At 42.0% G+C, this 22,659-nt stretch overlaps 1 protein-coding gene and 2 long non-coding RNA genes across 3 annotated transcripts; 1 reads left to right on the top strand and 2 right to left on the bottom strand.

Annotated features, from left to right (window-relative positions):
• Positions 1-528: 528 nt before the first annotated feature.
• On the top strand, positions 529-2,385 carry LOC123327409. Its single transcript, XM_044923820.1, has 2 exons — positions 529-649; positions 1,047-2,385. The coding sequence occupies exons 1-2, from the start codon at positions 529-531 to the stop codon at positions 2,000-2,002; spliced, it is 1,077 nt and encodes a 358-aa protein (XP_044779755.1). The 3' UTR covers positions 2,003-2,385.
• A 15,742-nt stretch (positions 2,386-18,127) lies between these two features.
• Positions 18,128-18,919, bottom strand: LOC120285490. Its single transcript, XR_005544752.2, has 3 exons — positions 18,525-18,919; positions 18,444-18,469; positions 18,128-18,384 (listed from the first exon to the last, which is right to left on the bottom strand). It is a non-coding gene; the product is annotated as an uncharacterized LOC120285490 (long non-coding RNA).
• Positions 18,920-19,324: 405 nt separating this feature from the next.
• On the bottom strand, positions 19,325-19,972 carry LOC120285488. The gene is made up of 3 exons (XR_005544750.1): positions 19,785-19,972; positions 19,445-19,726; positions 19,325-19,387 (listed from the first exon to the last, which is right to left on the bottom strand). It is a non-coding gene; the product is annotated as an uncharacterized LOC120285488 (long non-coding RNA).
• Between the last annotated feature and the right edge of the window lie 2,687 nt (positions 19,973-22,659).

The raw sequence follows: 22,659 nt of genomic DNA, 5'->3' as shown, positions 1-22,659 counted from the left end.
ACTTGACGACTCCAAAACCGCTGCATCCCAGCTGCAATTATACAATAACAAAGGTCCTCCAAATTAGTGCTTACAAAACGTACCTGAAAAGCAAAAAGAAAATCAACGCAATTAAAATTGGAATACAATACTCACCCCAGCCAGACCTCCTCCTTAAGTACCTGAAAAAACAATAATAAACGCAATTATATAAACAACTAAATATAAATATAATACTTACCTTAAATTAAATTACACTCAATGTACCTGAAACAACAAAGATAAATGCAATCATAAAAAACAAATAACATATAATACTCACCAAACAATATTTTTACATCCATTTACATGCCTATAACGTTGCGACGGACCTCTGCTACAAATCTTGAACTGGCGGCCCCAAGCTGCCACTCCTGACGATACGGCCAAAAGACGCGGCGCACCTGGCTTCTCTCGGTGACAGACCGAGCCACAATCCTCACTGACGACTTCTCTGCCACAACGAGATGAACTCCACCACCATAATGCCAGCAGCTCTACAAAAACGCAATGACAGCTGCGCGGAATTACATTCTTGCCACTGATGATACAACTTATCTTCAACAAACGACGGAGGCGAGGGATGCTGAAACCGAGAACCTGCAACGCCGGCCGGACATAATTGTTGCAAGTGGCCCACTTCCAGCGGCCGCAACTGACCACTGCCAAAATGCATAAAACTTACCTGTGATGACTCCTGAGGCTCCCAGCGACGCGGTGCTCCTGTCCTTCTGATGGGGGTACCTGAAAAGAAATAAATAAAACAATGTTAGTCTAAAATTTTAATGTTTATTGCAAAATAATTTCATTTTAAAAATGTAAACAAAACATGCAAGCTGATAATGTTACCATTCATGTCATTGTCTGAAATCCATGCCTACAAAAATACTAACTTAACTTTAAATACTAACTTTGTCCAAGCCCCAAACTCACCCCAAGCTATGTTAAACTATAAATTCAAATTATTGTACCTATATATTACATTTATTTGTAATCAAAGGCAAAATAAAATTGTGGATGCGGAACAGAATTCATTCTGTCTCCGTACCTCCACCTACAAAGTAAAAAAAACAGGACACGGGAGCCGGTCCAGTGCTACAGATGCCAGGGCTACAGGCATACCAAAAACTCATGCATGAGACCACCAAAATGCATGAAATGCGCTGGCGACCACCTGTCATCCTGTTGCACCAAGCCTAGAACCACCCCTGCTACCTGCGTCAACTGCTCTGGAGAGCACATTAGTGCATACAAGGGATGCCCAGCTTACAAGGCAGAAAAACAAAAGCTTGCGGCTAACAACATTGACACAAACAAAATACGTACAATTAAAGACGCAACTAAACATTTTTATAGACGTCAGGGCCCTCCTCCACGCAATAACACCCCTCGGCTGCCTCATAGCTCAGCAATCCTGAGCAGATCAATCGCTGAAGCCCGCCAGGAGGCTGCCAGAAAGTCGGTGTTAAATCCTTTCCGTCAAAATATGAACGACAGAAGGCCACGTTTTTCTTCCCACGACACTGCCATTCAAACCCGGCTGAATAAATGGCGCCGAAATATTAACAAGATACCCAAAAAGGGTAGGACAACCTCAAAACACAACGCAAAGCTAAGACTGGTATCCAAGACAAACAATCCAGCGCAAAGACATCTGGAAAATTACCAGGACATGCTCCGAAAACAAAGGAGTGAAGAAAATGACCAGGAACCTGAAAAAGGTAACTCAAATCCCATGCAAGCTAGCAATGACAGCCCTCCGACCACCAGCAGAGCTGCCAGAGCTAGTTTCAAACCAAGAGTTATTGAAGTAGCCACACCATCGCCAAGAAACTCCAATCCATACATACAAAACGGCTTCTCGGACGACCACACAACAAACCTAGCAAATAGAGTCGACAACTTAGAGAAGAAAATTGACATTTTAATGGCCTTAATCATACAAGGAAGAAACAATAATCTCGACATGGACACATCCAATTAAATCTACATCTATTTATAAATATATTAACGATATCTATTTCCGATGGAAAAGCGCACTCCAGTCAGCTCCCAAACTCGTGCACGGCCACCACCTTCCTCGACTCAGCTTAATTTTCCTGGAATACAAATTCAAGTAGATAACAGCAATAAAATATAAACAATACTCTCACCTCAACGCACCCGGATGAACAAGCCCAAGACAACGCACTCCAGCTGATCCTGACGAAACGATGAGGAGAAAATCAACCAGGACATAAAAGAAAAATCGGTAGATCGATATAAAAAGGATTAGTGTGGCAGAAACATGATGAATAAAAGGCGACTCGCTGCAGCAATTCATGCACAACGTCACTTACCTGAACTTTCTCGCCACACGGTCCCTGACAGTATCCCTCATCACCGATGCAATCTACCTGCAATGCAGCGCTGCAAAAGACGGGCCACAAAAGCTGCCTACGCTTCGACCAGGGCACCCAGCGCGGAGCTGCAAAATCCATCCTTCCTGCTACTCTCAAAATCCAGATCGACGAGCGCCTTTAAGAGCTGACGCTAAAACCTAAAAATAAAACAATTAACCACAAACAAACTAAACAAAACAATCAAATGCACTTACCTACTTGACCACAACCAACTGTTGTTCCACATCTAAAGCAACTGACAAGAGGTGGCGAGCGTCGCAAAAACAAAACGAAATCGCCAATTTTCGCGATTATAAACACAAAAAATAAATAATCCTAAGACGCCGTCTCCACCTCCTGATGCCACTGCACTAAAAAGGATCACTATCCCGGAGCCGACATCATATTAAAAAGAATTAAAATCCTTCTCCAAATTGTATAAATTTCCTCATTACTGTATTTTCAATGATTTCCTGATAATCTGTAAGGAAAGGAAAATTAATAAGAATATAATACAAAATTAATCAAGGACACACAGAAAATTGCAAACCTGACAGGCAAACCAGCAGATACAAAAATGCGACTTCACCCTGCCGACTACGCGCACGTAAATCATGAGACAGGCACCGCAAAAGCAAAACTAAATCGCCAACTTTCGCGATTTTAAACACAAAAAGTTGACAATCTTATGATGCCGTCTCCATCTCCTGATGCCAAAGCATAAATAATGATCATTTGCGTGGCGCTGATGCCACATTATTATGCTGCAAAACTTGTCCTTAAATTGCATATTTCTCCTCAGTTCTGTATCTTCAACGAATTTTCCGCTAACCTGTAATGAAAGGAAATTAAATAAGAATGCGATACAAAAATTATCAAGGACACATAAATAATAACAAACCGGACAGACAAAGTAGCAGATGCTAGTGGACGGCCTCATCCTGCTGACGACAAGCACGCAGCTCCAGCTTCCAAGACCACAACTATTGAAACAAGGGAACACAAGCTATTACTGGGAAAAATATAATTATAATATAATACTTATCTAATTGCAAACTTGACGACTCCAAAACCGCTGCATCCCAGCTGCAATTGCATAATAACAAAGGTCCCCCAAATTAGCGCTTACAAAACGTACCTGAAAAGCAAAAAGAAAATCAACGCAATTACAATAGCAATACAATACTCACCCCAGCCAGACTTCCTCCTTAAGTACCTGAAAAAACAATAATAAACGCAATTATATAAACAACTAAATATAAATATAATACTTACCTTAAATTAAATTACACTCAATGTACCTGAAACAACAAAGATAAATGCAATCATAAAAAACAAATAACATATAATACTCACCAAACAATATTTTACATCCATTTCCATGCCTATACCGTTGCGACGGACCTCTGCTACAAATCTTGAACTGGCGGCCCCAAGCTGCCACTCCTGACGATACGGCCATAAGACGCGGCGCATCTGGCTTCTCTCGGTGACCGACCGAGCCACAATCCTCACTGACGACTTCTCTGCCACAACGAGATGAACTCCACCATCATAATGCCAGCAGCTCTACAAAAACGCAATGACAGCTGCGCGGGATTACATTCTTGCCACTGATGATACTTCTTATCTTCAACAAACGACGGAGGCGAGGGATGCTGAAACCGAGAACCTGCAACGCCGGCCGGACATAATTGTTGCAAGTGGCCCACTTCCAGCGGCCGCAACTGACCACTGCCAAAATGCAACAAAACTTACCTGTGATGACTCCTGAGGCTCCCAGCGACGCGGTGCTCCTGTCCTTCTGATGGGGGTACCTGAAAAGAAATAAATAAAACAATGTTAGTCAAAAATTTTAATGTTTATTGCAAAATAATTTCATTTTAAAAATGTAAACAAAACATGCAAGCTGATAATGTTACCATTCATGTCATTGTCTAAAATCCATGCCTACAAAATACTAACTTAAAATTAATACTAACAAACTATGTCCAAGCCCCAAACTCACCCCAAGCTATGTTAAACTCAAAAATTCAAATTATTGTACCTACATATTGCATTTATTGTAATCAAAGGCAAAATAAAGTTGTGGATGCGGAACAGAATTCATTCTGTCTCCGTACCTCCACCTACAAAAAAAAAAACAATAATAAACGCAACAATATAAACAAATATACACCAATATAATACTTACCTTAAATTAATTCCACTCAATGTACCTGAAACAACAAAAATTAATGCAATCATAATTAACAAATAGCATATATAATACTTACCAAATACTATTTTTGCATCCATTTCCATGGCTATTCCGTTGCGGCGGCTCTCTGCTACAAATCTTAAAACGGCGGCCCCAAGCTGCCAATCCTGACGCTATGGCCACAAGACGCGGCGCACCTGGCTTCCTTCGGTGACAGACCGAGCCACAATCCTCTCTGATGACTTCTTCGCCACGAGACGACTCCACCACCATATTGACAGCAGCTCTCAAAAAATGCAATGACAGCTGCGTGGGGCAACTCATTGCAACTCCTCTTCCTGACGAACGGCAATTTTATCTGCAATATATTCAAACAATTGCATAAAACTGCCACAGACGATACAACTGATACTCACCAAATGACGGCAGCGATGGATGCCGATACCAAGAACAACTAACCTGCAATCGCCGGCCGGACAAAATTGTTGCAAGTGGCCCACTTCCAGCGGCCGCAACAGACCACTGCCAAAATGCAACAAAACTTACCTGTGATGACTCCTGAGGCTCTCTGCGACGCGGTGCTCCTGTCCTTCTGATGGGGGTACCTGAAAAGAAATAAATAAAACAATGTTAGTCTAAATTTTAATGTTTTTTGCAAAATAATTTCATTTTATAAATGTAAACAAAACATGCAAGCTGATAATGTTACCATTCATGTCATTGTCTAAAATCCATGCCTACAAAATACTAACTTAAAATTAATACTAACAAACTATGTCCAAGCCCCAAACTCACCCCAAGCTATGTTAAACTCAAAAATTCAAATTATTGTACCTACATATTGCATTTATTGTAATCAAAGGCAAAATAAAGTTGTGGATGCGGAACAGAATTCATTCTGTCTCCGTACCTCCACCTACAAAGTTTAAAAATCTCCACCACTCCACTCCATGCTCGTGGATTGTCAAGGAGTTGCTGACGCTCGGATTCTCAGCGCGCTTCGTCAGAAATATGACGAACCCGGCTACAGGTGGCCCCATGCGCATGTTTGAAGTGGAGATCGTCACGGCCAAGGACGGCAGTCATGACAAAATCATCTCACTCAAACAAATCGGTGGGCAAAAAGTGGACATTGAAAGGAAAAACAGGACACGGGAGCCGGTCCAGTGCTACAGATGCCAGGGCTTCAGGCATACCAAAAACTCATGCATGAGACCACCAAAATGCATGAAATGCGCTGGCGACCACCTGTCATCCTGTTGCACCAAGCCTAGAACCACCCCTGCTACCTGCGTCAACTGCTCTGGAGAGCACATTAGTGCATACAAGGGATGCCCAGTTTACAAGGCAGAAAAACAAAAGCTTGCGGCTAACAACATTGACACAAACAAAATACGTACAATTAAAGACGCAACTAAACATTTTTATAGACGTCAGGGCCCTCCTCCACGCAATAACACCCCTCGGCTGCCTCATAGCTCAGCAATCCTGAGCAGATCAATCGCTGAAGCCCGCCAGGAGGCTGCCAGAAAGTCGGTGTTAAATCCTTTCCGTCAAAATATGAACGACAGAAGGCCACGTTTTTCTTCCCACGACACTGCCATTCAAACCCGGCTGAATAAATGGCGCCGAAATATTAACAAGATACCCAAAAAGGGTAGGACAACCTCAAAACACAACGCAAAGCTAAGACTGGTATCCAAGACAAACAATCCAGCGCAAAGACATCTGGAAAATTACCAGGACATGCTCCGAAAACAAAGGAGTGAAGAAAATGACCAGGAACCTGAAAAAGGTAACTCAAATCCCATGCAAGCTAGCAATGACAGCCCTCCGACCACCAGCAGAGCTGCCAGAGCTAGTTTCAAACCAAGAGTTATTGAAGTAGCCACACCATCGCCAAGAAACTCCAATCCATACATACAAAACGGCTTCTCGGACGACCACACAACAAACCTAGCAAATAGAGTCGACAACTTAGAGAAGAAAATTGACATTTTAATGGCCTTAATCATACAAGGAAGAAACAATAATCTCGACATGGACACATCCAATTAAATCTACATCTATTTATAAATATATTAACGATATCTATTTCCGATGGAAAAGCGCACTCCAGTCAGCTCCCAAACTCGTGCACGGCCACCACCTTCCTCGACTCAGCTTAATTTTCCTGGAATACAAATTCAAGTAGATAACAGCAATAAAATATAAACAATACTCTCACCTCAACGCACCCGGATGAACAAGCCCAAGACAACGCACTCCAGCTGATCCTGACGAAACGATGAGGAGAAAATCAACCAGGACATAAAAGAAAAATCGGTAGATCGATATAAAAAGGATTAGTGTGGCAGAAACATGATGAATAAAAGGCGACTCGCTGCAGCAATTCATGCACAACGTCACTTACCTGAACTTTCTCGCCACACGGTCCCTGACAGTATCCCTCATCACCGATGCAATCTACCTGCAATGCAGCGCTGCAAAAGACGGGCCACAAAAGCTGCCTACGCTTCGACCAGGGCACCCAGCGCGGAGCTGCAAAATCCATCCTTCCTGCTACTCTCAAAATCCAGATCGACGAGCGCCTTTAAGAGCTGACGCTAAAACCTAAAAATAAAACAATTAACCACAAACAAACTAAACAAAACAATCAAATGCACTTACCTACTTGACCACAACCAACTGTTGTTCCACATCTAAAGCAACTGACAAGAGGTGGCGAGCGTCGCAAAAACAAAACGAAATCGCCAATTTTCGCGATTATAAACACAAAAAATAAATAATCCTAAGACGCCGTCTCCACCTCCTGATGCCACTGCACTAAAAAGGATCACTATCCCGGAGCCGACATCATATTAAAAAGAATTAAAATCCTTCTCCAAATTGTATAAATTTCCTCATTACTGTATTTTCAATGATTTCCTGATAATCTGTAAGGAAAGGAAAATTAATAAGAATATAATACAAAATTAATCAAGGACACACAGAAAATTGCAAACCTGACAGGCAAACCAGCAGATACAAAAATGCGACTTCACCCTGCCGACTACGCGCACGTAAATCATGAGACAGGCACCGCAAAAGCAAAACTAAATCGCCAACTTTCGCGATTTTAAACACAAAAAGTTGACAATCTTATGATGCCGTCTCCATCTCCTGATGCCAAAGCATAAATAATGATCATTTGCGTGGCGCTGATGCCACATTATTATGCTGCAAAACTTGTCCTTAAATTGCATATTTCTCCTCAGTTCTGTATCTTCAACGAATTTTCCGCTAACCTGTAATGAAAGGAAATTAAATAAGAATGCGATACAAAAATTATCAAGGACACATAAATAATAACAAACCGGACAGACAAAGTAGCAGATGCTAGTGGACGGCCTCATCCTGCTGACGACAAGCACGCAGCTCCAGCTTCCAAGACCACAACTATTGAAACAAGGGAACACAAGCTATTACTGGGAAAAATATAATTATAATATAATACTTATCTAATTGCAAACTTGACGACTCCAAAACCGCTGCATCCCAGCTGCAATTGCATAATAACAAAGGTCCCCCAAATTAGCGCTTACAAAACGTACCTGAAAAGCAAAAAGAAAATCAACGCAATTACAATAGCAATACAATACTCACCCCAGCCAGACTTCCTCCTTAAGTACCTGAAAAAACAATAATAAACGCAATTATATAAACAACTAAATATAAATATAATACTTACCTTAAATTAAATTACACTCAATGTACCTGAAACAACAAAGATAAATGCAATCATAAAAAACAAATAACATATAATACTCACCAAACAATATTTTTACATCCATTTCCATGCCTATACCGTTGCGACGGACCTCTGCTACAAATCTTGAACTGGCGGCCCCAAGCTGCTCCTGACGATACGGCCATAAGACGCGGCGCATCTGGCTTCTCTCGGTGACCGACCGAGCCACAATCCTCACTGACGACTTCTCTGCCACAACGAGATGAACTCCACCATCATAATGCCAGCAGCTCTACAAAAACGCAATGACAGCTGCGCGGGATTACATTCTTGCCACTGATGATACTTCTTATCTTCAACAAACGACGGAGGCGAGGGATGCTGAAACCGAGAACCTGCAACGCCGGCCGGACATAATTGTTGCAAGTGGCCCACTTCCAGCGGCCGCAACTGACCACTGCCAAAATGCAACAAAACTTACCTGTGATGACTCCTGAGGCTCCCAGCGACGCGGTGCTCCTGTCCTTCTGATGGGGGTACCTGAAAAGAAATAAATAAAACAATGTTAGTCAAAAATTTTAATGTTTATTGCAAAATAATTTCATTTTAAAAATGTAAACAAAACATGCAAGCTGATAATGTTACCATTCATGTCATTGTCTAAAATCCATGCCTACAAAATACTAACTTAAAATTAATACTAACAAACTATGTCCAAGCCCCAAACTCACCCCAAGCTATGTTAAACTCAAAAATTCAAATTATTGTACCTACATATTGCATTTATTGTAATCAAAGGCAAAATAAAGTTGTGGATGCGGAACAGAATTCATTCTGTCTCCGTACCTCCACCTACAAAGCACAAACCATATAGACAGCGGCTCTCAGAAATGCAATGACGGCTGCGTGGGGCAACTCATTGCAACTCCTCTTCCTGACGAACGGCAATTTTTATCTGCAATATATTCAAACAATTGCATAAAACTGCCACCGACGATACAACTGATACTCACCAAATGACGGCAGCGATGGATGCCGATACCAAGAACAACTATCCTGCAATCGCCGGCCGGACAAAATTGTTGGCAAGTGGCCCACTTCCAGCGGCCGCAACAGACCACTGCCAAAATGCAACAAAACTTACTTGTGATGACTCCTGAGGCTCTCTGCGACGCGGTGCTCCTGTCCTTCTGATGGGGGTACCTGAAAAGAAATAAATAAAACAATGTTAGTCTAAAATTTTAATGTTTTTTGCAAAATAATTTCATTTTATAAATGTAAACAAAACATGCAAGCTGATAATGTTACCAATCATGTCAATGTCTGAATCCATGCCTAAAAAATACTAACTTAAAAATTAATACTAACAAACTATGTCCAAGCCCCAAACTCACCCCAAGCTATGTTAAACTCAAAATTCAAATTATTGTACCTACATATTGCATTTATTGTAATCAAAGGCAAAATAAAATTGTGGATGCGGAACAGAATTCATTCTGTCTCCGTACCTCCACCTACAAAAAAAAAAAAAAAAAAAAAAAAAAACTTTCACGCGCAAACTTAAATTCGTTCGTCAATAGACAAATTAATTGTTATAAATTGTCTTCCGGCCGCAAAGTAATAAACCGCGACAACAATTAACATTGAGTGGTCTAAAGAAAACGAATAAATAAACAGTAATTGTGCAACCGCGAAAAAACCGCGAAAAGACGCCGCCCCAACCAAAGGAAACCAGGAGAAGAAAAGCAGAAAGAAAGGAAGAAATTACACTTGGAGAAATTTTAAAAGAGAAGGAGGAATTCCAAAGCAAAGAATCGAAAAACCGGAGAACACATTAAATCAAAAATCAAGGGTATTTATACCACCACAACTATCGCAATATTTTTATTTTTTATTAAAATAATATATATTAATAAAAAAAAAATAAACATGTCCAGCTCTGACCACCTTTCTCTGAAGACGAGGTGCTTTCAATTACCTCTAGCGAGCGATCTTCCCCTATTCACGTAAATATTTCACCTATGTCTCACGGGTCTGGCAATTCCCTGGTCAAAACGACCTATATTAACCAGAAGAAATTGCCTTTAAAACAAAAGAAAGCCCAATTAACTCTTCTTGGGTAGCCATGATTTCTTTAATCCCCTTTCTCTAAAATATGAAGAGAATATAAATGCCAAAAATGCCCAAAGAGACCGCCTCTCGATTACCAATACTGCTGCAGCCAATGTTGGCGCCAAAAGCAGCATCTCGAAGGGGAAATCGCCTTCTTCTCTCCATTCTCTTCACAAATACACAAGCGAAACTCACTCCCCACAATGACTCAAACAAATACAGGCGCATACACAAACACCGACGCTACTCAAAGAGAGTTTTTACCCACCACAGCGACCTGCACTAATGCAGCCGCATCCACTAATACGGACACAGAATCAAGAGGCGCCAAACCGTGTGAAGCTATGGGAAATTTCCCCTCTCTCCCACACACCGACAGCTCAGAGAAAAATCTGAGCTCATCCACCAAAATCGGACTTTATGCTTCTTCCCCTCCTTCTTATACACACACGCAATAAATAAAGCCACTGAAACAAATTTAGAAAGCTGCTCTAAATCTCCCGCGCTTGCTAATTCAAAACGCAACTCAACAAAGCCAATGATATTGACAGTGGTGAAATTGCTCCACCACTTATACAAATTAACGAAAGCAAGCAGGAGGAAAGACCTAGTACAACTGTCAATGCTTTCTGGTCAATCTTTAACCACAAGCCGGTTGCTTCTAAACTTAGTTTAAGCAAGAAACCAACCAATCTCTCCATAAATACTGGGAAAAAAAGCATTTCCCCCCACCAAGGAGTGCTTCTTTACGCCCCCGATGCTCAGGGCGATTTAAAATTAAAATTAAAACCCAACAATAGATCCATGCCACTGTGGGGAATTTAGCAACAGCTCGCACCCTTAGTCGGCCTGCTGCCAAGCGGGACTTATTTAAATCTCCGTCCAAGAGCCCAGACGAGCAGCCCATGAGTTTCTCGGAAGTGGTTGCTGGAACAGGTCCAATCTTTGTGGCACCTTCAGTTCCGGCTCCAACTACGAAAACCCCTGCCAAGAGGACTAATGACGATCTGGACTGCTCCAGTTTTAAGACGCCAAATAAACGTTTATGCGTGACCACCAATTTCAAGTCTCCCAGCATTTTCCCACCCCTCACCACACCCGTTTTCCAAAGCAAGGCAGCCAAATCTGTATATGAGGAATCCAAAACTAGGAATCGACTCTCACACCAGCCGTTACCCTGCAGCACCAATGCTCCTGCACGCCAGCGCAACGACGGCACCCCCTCAAAATACAGAAGCTGAGCTGCCACCTTGGAAACTTGTGCCACTAAGCTGCAGAGCGCCACCCATACTCGTTGACGACGTCAAAGAAATTGTCCCGCTCCTGGAAAAGCTAAACTATACAGCAGGAGTCTCCAGCTACACTACCAGGGCAACTGAAGGGAACGGAGTCAGGATTCAGGCCAAGGACATGACCGCCTTCCACAAAATTAAAGATGTCCTTATAGCAAACGGCTTTCCTCTATTCACTAACCAGCCAAAGTCCGAGAGGGGCTTCCGAGTAGTAATCAGACATCTCCACCACTCCACTCCATGCTCGTGGATTGTCAAGGAGTTGCTGACGCTCGGATTCTCAGCGCGCTTCGTCAGAAATATGACGAACCCGGTTACAGGTGGCCCCATGCGCATGTTTGAAGTGGAGATCGTCATGGCCAAGGACGGCAGTCATGACAAAATCATCTCACTCAAACAAATCGGTGGGCAAAAGTGGACATTGAAAGGAAAAAACAGGACACGGGAGCCGGTCCAGTGCTACAGATGCCAGGGCTACAGGCATGCCAAAAAACTCATGCATGAGGCCACCAAGATGCATGAAATGCGCTGGCGATCACCTGTCATCCTGTTGCACCAAGCCAAGAACCACCCCTGCTACCTGCGTCAACTGCTCTGGAGAGCACATTAGTGCATACAAGGGATGCCCAGTTTACAAGGCAGAAAAACAAAAGCTTGCGGCTAACAACATTGACACAAACAAAATACGTACAATTAAAGACGCAACTAAACATTTTTATAGACGTCAGGGCCCTCCTCCACGCAATAACACCCCTCGGCTGCCACATAGCTCAGCAATCCTGAGCAGATCAATCGCTGAAGCCCGCCAGGAGGCTGCCAGAAAAGTCGGTGTTAAATCCTTTCCGTCAAAATATGAACGACAGAAGGCCACGTTATTCTTCCCACGACACTGCCATTCAAACCCGGCTGAATAAATGGCGCCGAAATATTAACAAGATACCCAAAAAGGGTAGGACAACCTCAAAACACAACGCAAAGCTAAGACTGGTATCCAAGACAAGCAATCCAGCGCAAAGACATCTGGAAAATTACCAGGACATGCTCCGAAAACAAAGGAGTGAAGATAATGACCAGGAACCTGAAAAAGGTAACTCAAATCCCATGCAAGCTAGCAATGACAGCCCTCCGACCACCAGCAGAGCTGCCAGAGCTAGTTTCAAACAAGAGTTATTGATGTAGCCACACCATCGCCAAGAAACTCCAATCCATACATACAAAACGGCTTCTCGGACGACCACACAACAAACCTAGCAAATAGAGTCGACAACTTAGAGAAGAAAATTGACATTTTAATGGCCTTTAATCATACAAGGAAGAAACAATAATCTGGACATGGACACATCCAATTAAATCTACACCTATTTATAAATATATTAACGATATCTATATCCGATGGAAAAGCGCACTCCAGTCAGCTCCCAAACTCGTGCACGGTCACCACCTTCCTCGACTCAGCTTAACTTTCCTGGAATACAAATTCAAGTAGATAACAGCAATAAAATATAAACAATACCCTCACCTCAACGCACCCGGATGAAACAAGCCCAAGACAACGCACTCCAGCTGATCCTGACGAAACGATGAGGAGAAAATCAACCAGGACATAAAAGAAAAATCGGTAGATCGATATAAAAGGATTAGTGTAGCAGAAACATGATGAATAAAAGGCGACTCGCTGCAGCAATTCATGCACAACGTCACTTACCTGAACTTTCTCGCCACACGGTCCCTGACAGTATCCCTCATCACCGATGCAATCTACCTGCAATGCAGCGCTGCAAAAGACGGGCCACAAAAGCTGCCTACGCTTCGACCAGGGCACCCAGCGCGGAGCTGCAAAATCCATCCTTCCTGCTACTCTCAAAATCCAGATCGACGAGCGCCTTCAAGAGCTGACGCTAAAACCTAAAAATAAAACAATTAACCATAAACAAACTAAACAAAACAATCAAATGCACTTACCTACTTGACCACAACCAACAGCTGTTCCACATCTAAAGCAACTGACAAGAGGTGGCGAGCGTCGCAAAAACAAAACGAAATCGCCAATTTTCGCGATTATAAACACAAAAAATTAATAATCCTAAGACGCCGTCTCCACCTCCTGATGCCACTGCACTAAAAAGGATCACTATCCTGGAGCCGACATCATATTAAAAAGAATCAAAATCCTTCTCCAAATTGTATAAATTTCCTCATTACTGTATTTTCAATGATTTCCTGATAATCTGTAAGGAAAGGAAAATTAATAAGAATATAATACAAAATTAATCAAGGACACACAGAAAATTGCAAACCTGACAGGCAAACCAGCAGATACAAAAATGCGACCTCACCCTGCCGACTACGCGCACGTAAATCATGAGACAGGCACCGCAAAAGCAAAACTAAATCGCCAACTTTCGCGATTTTAAACAAAAAAAGTTGACAATTTTACGATGCGGACTCCATCTCCTGATGCCAAAGCATAAATAATGACCATTTGCGTGGCGCTGATGCCACATTATTATGCTGCAAAACTTGTCCTTAAATTGCATATTTCTCCTCAGTTCTGTATCTTCAACGAATTTTCCGCTAACCTGTAATGAAAGGAAATCAAATAAGAATGCGATACAAAAATTATCAAGGACACTAAATAATAACAAACCGAACAGACAAGGTAGCAGATGCTAGTAGACGGCTCCATCCTGCTGACGACAAGAACGCAGCTCCAGCTCCAAAGATTCCAACTATGGAAATAAGGGAACACAAGCTATTACTGGGAAATTTATATTAATAATGTAATACTTATCTAATTGCAAACTTGACGACTCCAAAACCGCTGCATCCCAGCTGCAATTATACAATAACAAAGGTCCTCCAAATTAGTGCTTACAAAACGTACCTGAAAAGCAAAAAGAAAATCAACGCAATTAAAATTGGAATACAATACTCACCCCAGCCAGACTCCTCCTTAAGTACCTGAAAAAACAATAATAAACGCAATTATATAAACAACTAAATATAAATATAATACTTACCTTAAATTAAATTACACTCAATGTACCTGAAACAACAAAGATAAATGCAATCATAAAAAACAAATAACATATAATACTCACCAAACAATATTTTTACATCCATTTACATGCCTATAACGTTGCGACGGACCTCTGCTACAAATCTTGAACTGGCGGCCCCAAGCTGCCACTCCTGACGATACGGCCAAAAGACGCGGCGCACCTGGCTTCTCTCGGTGACAGACCGAGCCACAATCCTCACTGACGACTTCTCTGCCACAACGAGATGAACTCCACCACCATAATGCCAGCAGCTCTACAAAAACGCAATGACAGCTGCGCGGAATTACATTCTTGCCACTGATGATACAACTTATCTTCAACAAACGACGGAGGCGAGGGATGCTGAAACCGAGAACCTGCAACGCCGGCCGGACATAATTGTTGCAAGTGGCCCACTTCCAGCGGCCGCAACTGACCACTGCCAAAATGCATAAAACTTACCTGTGATGACTCCTGAGGCTCCCAGCGACGCGGTGCTCCTGTCCTTCTGATGGGGGTACCTGAAAAGAAATAAATAAAACAATGTTAGTCTAAAATTTTAATGTTTATTGCAAAATAATTTCATTTTAAAAATGTAAACAAAACATGCAAGCTGATAATGTTACCATTCATGTCATTGTCTGAAATCCATGCCTACAAAAATACTAACTTAACTTTAAATACTAACTTTGTCCAAGCCCCAAACTCACCCCAAGCTATGTTAAACTATAAATTCAAATTATTGTACCTATATATTACATTTATTTGTAATCAAAGGCAAAATAAAATTGTGGATGCGGAACAGAATTCATTCTGTCTCCGTACCTCCACCTACAAAGTAAAAAAATAAAAAAAAAAAAAAAATTCATGTCATTGTCTGAAATCCATGCCTACAAAAATACTAACTTAACTTTAAATACTAACTTTGTCCAAGCCCCAAACTCACCCCAAGCTATGTTAAACTATAAATTCAAATTATTGTACCTATATATTACATTTATTTGTAATCAAAGGCAAAATAAAATTGTGGATGCGGAACAGAATTCATTCTGTCTCCGTACCTCCACCTACAAAGTAAAAAAAACAGGACACGGGAGCCGGTCCAGTGCTACAGATGCCAGGGCTACAGGCATACCAAAAACTCATGCATGAGACCACCAAAATGCATGAAATGCGCTGGCGACCACCTGTCATCCTGTTGCACCAAGCTAGAACCACCCCTGCTACCTGCGTCAACTGCTCTGGAGAGCACATTAGTGCATACAAGGGATGCCCAGCTTACAAGGCAGAAAAACAAAAGCTTGCGGCTAACAACATTGACACAAACAAAATACGTACAATTAAAGACGCAACTAAACATTTTTATAGACGTCAGGGCCCTCCTCCACGCAATAACACCCCTCGGCTGCCTCATAGCTCAGCAATCCTGAGCAGATCAATCGCTGAAGCCCGCCAGGAGGCTGCCAGAAAGTCGGTGTTAAATCCTTTCCGTCAAAATATGAACGACAGAAGGCCACGTTTTTCTTCCCACGACACTGCCATTCAAACCCGGCTGAATAAATGGCGCCGAAATATTAACAAGATACCCAAAAAGGGTAGGACAACCTCAAAACACAACGCAAAGCTAAGACTGGTATCCAAGACAAACAATCCAGCGCAAAGACATCTGGAAAATTACCAGGACATGCTCCGAAAACAAAGGAGTGAAGAAAATGACCAGGAACCTGAAAAAGGTAACTCAAATCCCATGCAAGCTAGCAATGACAGCCCTCCGACCACCAGCAGAGCTGCCAGAGCTAGTTTCAAACCAAGAGTTATTGAAGTAGCCACACCATCGCCAAGAAAACTCCAATCCATACATACAAAACGGCTTCTCGGACGACCACACAACAAACCTAGCAAATAGAGTCGACAACTTAGAGAAGAAAATTGACATTTTAATGGCCTTAATCATACAAGGAAGAAACAATAATCTCGACATGGACACATCCAATTAAATCTACATCTATTTATAAATATATTAACGATATCTATTTCCGATGGAAAAGCGCACTCCAGTCAGCTCCCAAACTCGTGCACGGCCACCACCTTCCTCGACTCAGCTTAATTTTCCTGGAATACAAATTCAAGTAGATAACAGCAATAAAATATAAACAATACTCTCACCTCAACGCACCCGGATGAACAAGCCCAAGACAACGCACTCCAGCTGATCCTGACGAAACGATGAGGAGAAAATCAACCAGGACATAAAAGAAAAATCGGTAGATCGATATAAAAAGGATTAGTGTGGCAGAAACATGATGAATAAAAGGCGACTCGCTGCAGCAATTCATGCACAACGTCACTTACCTGAACTTTCTCGCCACACGGTCCCTGACAGTATCCCTCATCACCGATGCAATCTACCTGCAATGCAGCGCTGCAAAAGACGGGCCACAAAAGCTGCCTACGCTTCGACCAGGGCACCCAGCGCGGAGCTGCAAAATCCATCCTTCCTGCTACTCTCAAAATCCAGATCGACGAGCGCCTTTAAGAGCTGACGCTAAAACCTAAAAATAAAACAATTAACCACAAACAAACTAAACAAAACAATCAAATGCACTTACCTACTTGACCACAACCAACTGTTGTTCCACATCTAAAGCAACTGACAAGAGGTGGCGAGCGTCGCAAAAACAAAACGAAATCGCCAATTTTCGCGATTATAAACACAAAAAATAAATAATCCTAAGACGCCGTCTCCACCTCCTGATGCCACTGCACTAAAAAGGATCACTATCCCGGAGCCGACATCATATTAAAAAGAATTAAAATCCTTCTCCAAATTGTATAAATTTCCTCATTACTGTATTTTCAATGATTTCCTGATAATCTGTAAGGAAAGGAAAATTAATAAGAATATAATACAAAATTAATCAAGGACACACAGAAAATTGCAAACCTGACAGGCAAACCAGCAGATACAAAAATGCGACTTCACCCTGCCGACTACGCGCACGTAAATCATGAGACAGGCACCGCAAAAGCAAAACTAAATCGCCAACTTTCGCGATTTTAAACACAAAAAGTTGACAATCTTATGATGCCGTCTCCATCTCCTGATGCCAAAGCATAAATAATGATCATTTGCGTGGCGCTGATGCCACATTATTATGCTGCAAAACTTGTCCTTAAATTGCATATTTCTCCTCAGTTCTGTATCTTCAACGAATTTTCCGCTAACCTGTAATGAAAGGAAATTAAATAAGAATGCGATACAAAAATTATCAAGGACACATAAATAATAACAAACCGGACAGACAAAGTAGCAGATGCTAGTGGACGGCCTCATCCTGCTGACGACAAGCACGCAGCTCCAGCTTCCAAGACCACAACTATTGAAACAAGGGAACACAAGCTATTACTGGGAAAAATATAATTATAATATAATACTTATCTAATTGCAAACTTGACGACTCCAAAACCGCTGCATCCCAGCTGCAATTGCATAATAACAAAGGTCCCCCAAATTAGCGCTTACAAAACGTACCTGAAAAGCAAAAAGAAAATCAACGCAATTACAATAGCAATACAATACTCACCCCAGCCAGACTTCCTCCTTAAGTACCTGAAAAAACAATAATAAACGCAATTATATAAACAACTAAATATAAATATAATACTTACCTTAAATTAAATTACACTCAATGTACCTGAAACAACAAAGATAAATGCAATCATAAAAAACAAATAACATATAATACTCACCAAACAATATTTTTACATCCATTTCCATGCCTATACCGTTGCGACGGACCTCTGCTACAAATCTTGAACTGGCGGCCCCAAGCTGCCACTCCTGACGATACGGCCATAAGACGCGGCGCATCTGGCTTCTCTCGGTGACCGACCGAGCCACAATCCTCACTGACGACTTCTCTGCCACAACGAGATGAACTCCACCATCATAATGCCAGCAGCTCTACAAAAACGCAATGACAGCTGCGCGGGATTACATTCTTGCCACTGATGATACTTCTTATCTTCAACAAACGACGGAGGCGAGGGATGCTGAAACCGAGAACCTGCAACGCCGGCCGGACATAATTGTTGCAAGTGGCCCACTTCCAGCGGCCGCAACTGACCACTGCCAAAATGCAACAAAACTTACCTGTGATGACTCCTGAGGCTCCCAGCGACGCGGTGCTCCTGTCCTTCTGATGGGGGTACCTGAAAAGAAATAAATAAAACAATGTTAGTCAAAAATTTAATGTTTATTGCAAAATAATTTCATTTTAAAAATGTAAACAAAACATGCAAGCTGATAATGTTACCATTCATGTCATTGTCTAAAATCCATGCCTACAAAATACTAACTTAAAATTAATACTAACAAACTATGTCCAAGCCCCAAACTCACCCCAAGCTATGTTAAACTCAAAAATTCAAATTATTGTACCTACATATTGCATTTATTGTAATCAAAGGCAAAATAAAGTTGTGGATGCGGAACAGAATTCATTCTGTCTCCGTACCTCCACCTACAAAAAAAAAAACAATAATAAACGCAACAATATAAACAAATATACACCAATATAATACTTACCTTAAATTAATTCCACTCAATGTACCTGAAACAACAAAAATTAATGCAATCATAATTAACAAATAGCATATATAATACTTACCAAATACTATTTTTGCATCCATTTCCATGGCTATTCCGTTGCGGCGGCTCTCTGCTACAAATCTTAAAACGGCGGCCCCAAGCTGCCAATCCTGACGCTATGGCCACAAGACGCGGCGCACCTGGCTTCCTTCGGTGACAGACCGAGCCACAATCCTCTCTGATGACTTCTTCGCCACGAGACGACTCCACCACCATATTGACAGCAGCTCTCAAAAAATGCAATGACAGCTGCGTGGGGCAACTCATTGCAACTCCTCTTCCTGACGAACGGCAATTTTATCTGCAATATATTCAAACAATTGCATAAAACTGCCACAGACGATACAACTGATACTCACCAAATGACGGCAGCGATGGATGCCGATACCAAGAACAACTAACCTGCAATCGCCGGCCGGACAAAATTGTTGCAAGTGGCCCACTTCCAGCGGCCGCAACAGACCACTGCCAAAATGCAACAAAACTTACCTGTGATGACTCCTGAGGCTCTCTGCGACGCGGTGCTCCTGTCCTTCTGATGGGGGTACCTGAAAAGAAATAAATAAAACAATGTTAGTCTAAAATTTTAATGTTTTTTGCAAAATAATTTCATTTTATAAATGTAAACAAAACATGCAAGCTGATAATGTTACCATTCATGTCATTGTCTAAAATCCATGCCTACAAAATACTAACTTAAAATTAATACTAACAAACTATGTCCAAGCCCCAAACTCACCCCAAGCTATGTTAAACTCAAAAATTCAAATTATTGTACCTACATATTGCATTTATTGTAATCAAAGGCAAAATAAAGTTGTGGATGCGGAACAGAATTCATTCTGTCTCCGTACCTCCACCTACAAAGTTTAAAAATCTCCACCACTCCACTCCATGCTCGTGGATTGTCAAGGAGTTGCTGACGCTCGGATTCTCAGCGCGCTTCGTCAGAAATATGACGAACCCGGCTACAGGTGGCCCCATGCGCATGTTTGAAGTGGAGATCGTCACGGCCAAGGACGGCAGTCATGACAAAATCATCTCACTCAAACAAATCGGTGGGCAAAAAGTGGACATTGAAAGGAAAAACAGGACACGGGAGCCGGTCCAGTGCTACAGATGCCAGGGCTTCAGGCATACCAAAAACTCATGCATGAGACCACCAAAATGCATGAAATGCGCTGGCGACCACCTGTCATCCTGTTGCACCAAGCCTAGAACCACCCCTGCTACCTGCGTCAACTGCTCTGGAGAGCACATTAGTGCATACAAGGGATGCCCAGTTTACAAGGCAGAAAAACAAAAGCTTGCGGCTAACAACATTGACACAAACAAAATACGTACAATTAAAGACGCAACTAAACATTTTTATAGACGTCAGGGCCCTCCTCCACGCAATAACACCCCTCGGCTGCCTCATAGCTCAGCAATCCTGAGCAGATCAATCGCTGAAGCCCGCCAGGAGGCTGCCAGAAAGTCGGTGTTAAATCCTTTCCGTCAAAATATGAACGACAGAAGGCCACGTTTTTCTTCCCACGACACTGCCATTCAAACCCGGCTGAATAAATGGCGCCGAAATATTAACAAGATACCCAAAAAGGGTAGGACAACCTCAAAACACAACGCAAAGCTAAGACTGGTATCCAAGACAAACAATCCAGCGCAAAGACATCTGGAAAATTACCAGGACATGCTCCGAAAACAAAGGAGTGAAGAAAATGACCAGGAACCTGAAAAAGGTAACTCAAATCCCATGCAAGCTAGCAATGACAGCCCTCCGACCACCAGCAGAGCTGCCAGAGCTAGTTTCAAACCAAGAGTTATTGAAGTAGCCACACCATCGCCAAGAAACTCCAATCCATACATACAAAACGGCTTCTCGGACGACCACACAACAAACCTAGCAAATAGAGTCGACAACTTAGAGAAGAAAATTGACATTTTAATGGCCTTAATCATACAAGGAAGAAACAATAATCTCGACATGGACACATCCAATTAAATCTACATCTATTTATAAATATATTAACGATATCTATTTCCGATGGAAAAGCGCACTCCAGTCAGCTCCCAAACTCGTGCACGGCCACCACCTTCCTCGACTCAGCTTAATTTTCCTGGAATACAAATTCAAGTAGATAACAGCAATAAAATATAAACAATACTCTCACCTCAACGCACCCGGATGAACAAGCCCAAGACAACGCACTCCAGCTGATCCTGACGAAACGATGAGGAGAAAATCAACCAGGACATAAAAGAAAAATCGGTAGATCGATATAAAAAGGATTAGTGTGGCAGAAACATGATGAATAAAAGGCGACTCGCTGCAGCAATTCATGCACAACGTCACTTACCTGAACTTTCTCGCCACACGGTCCCTGACAGTATCCCTCATCACCGATGCAATCTACCTGCAATGCAGCGCTGCAAAAGACGGGCCACAAAAGCTGCCTACGCTTCGACCAGGGCACCCAGCGCGGAGCTGCAAAATCCATCCTTCCTGCTACTCTCAAAATCCAGATCGACGAGCGCCTTTAAGAGCTGACGCTAAAACCTAAAAATAAAACAATTAACCACAAACAAACTAAACAAAACAATCAAATGCACTTACCTACTTGACCACAACCAACTGTTGTTCCACATCTAAAGCAACTGACAAGAGGTGGCGAGCGTCGCAAAAACAAAACGAAATCGCCAATTTTCGCGATTATAAACACAAAAAATAAATAATCCTAAGACGCCGTCTCCACCTCCTGATGCCACTGCACTAAAAAGGATCACTATCCCGGAGCCGACATCATATTAAAAAGAATTAAAATCCTTCTCCAAATTGTATAAATTTCCTCATTACTGTATTTTCAATGATTTCCTGATAATCTGTAAGGAAAGGAAAATTAATAAGAATATAATACAAAATTAATCAAGGACACACAGAAAATTGCAAACCTGACAGGCAAACCAGCAGATACAAAAATGCGACTTCACCCTGCCGACTACGCGCACGTAAATCATGAGACAGGCACCGCAAAAGCAAAACTAAATCGCCAACTTTCGCGATTTTAAACACAAAAAGTTGACAATCTTATGATGCCGTCTCCATCTCCTGATGCCAAAGCATAAATAATGATCATTTGCGTGGCGCTGATGCCACATTATTATGCTGCAAAACTTGTCCTTAAATTGCATATTTCTCCTCAGTTCTGTATCTTCAACGAATTTTCCGCTAACCTG

The sequence above is a fragment of the Drosophila simulans genome, unplaced genomic scaffold (assembly GCF_016746395.2).
Source record: "Drosophila simulans strain w501 unplaced genomic scaffold, Prin_Dsim_3.1 Segkk30_quiver_pilon, whole genome shotgun sequence".
Lineage (NCBI taxonomy): Eukaryota > Metazoa > Arthropoda > Insecta > Diptera > Drosophilidae > Drosophila > Drosophila simulans.
Note: the sequence above shows the minus strand (reverse complement) of the source record. Positions and strands in the feature narration are given on the sequence as shown.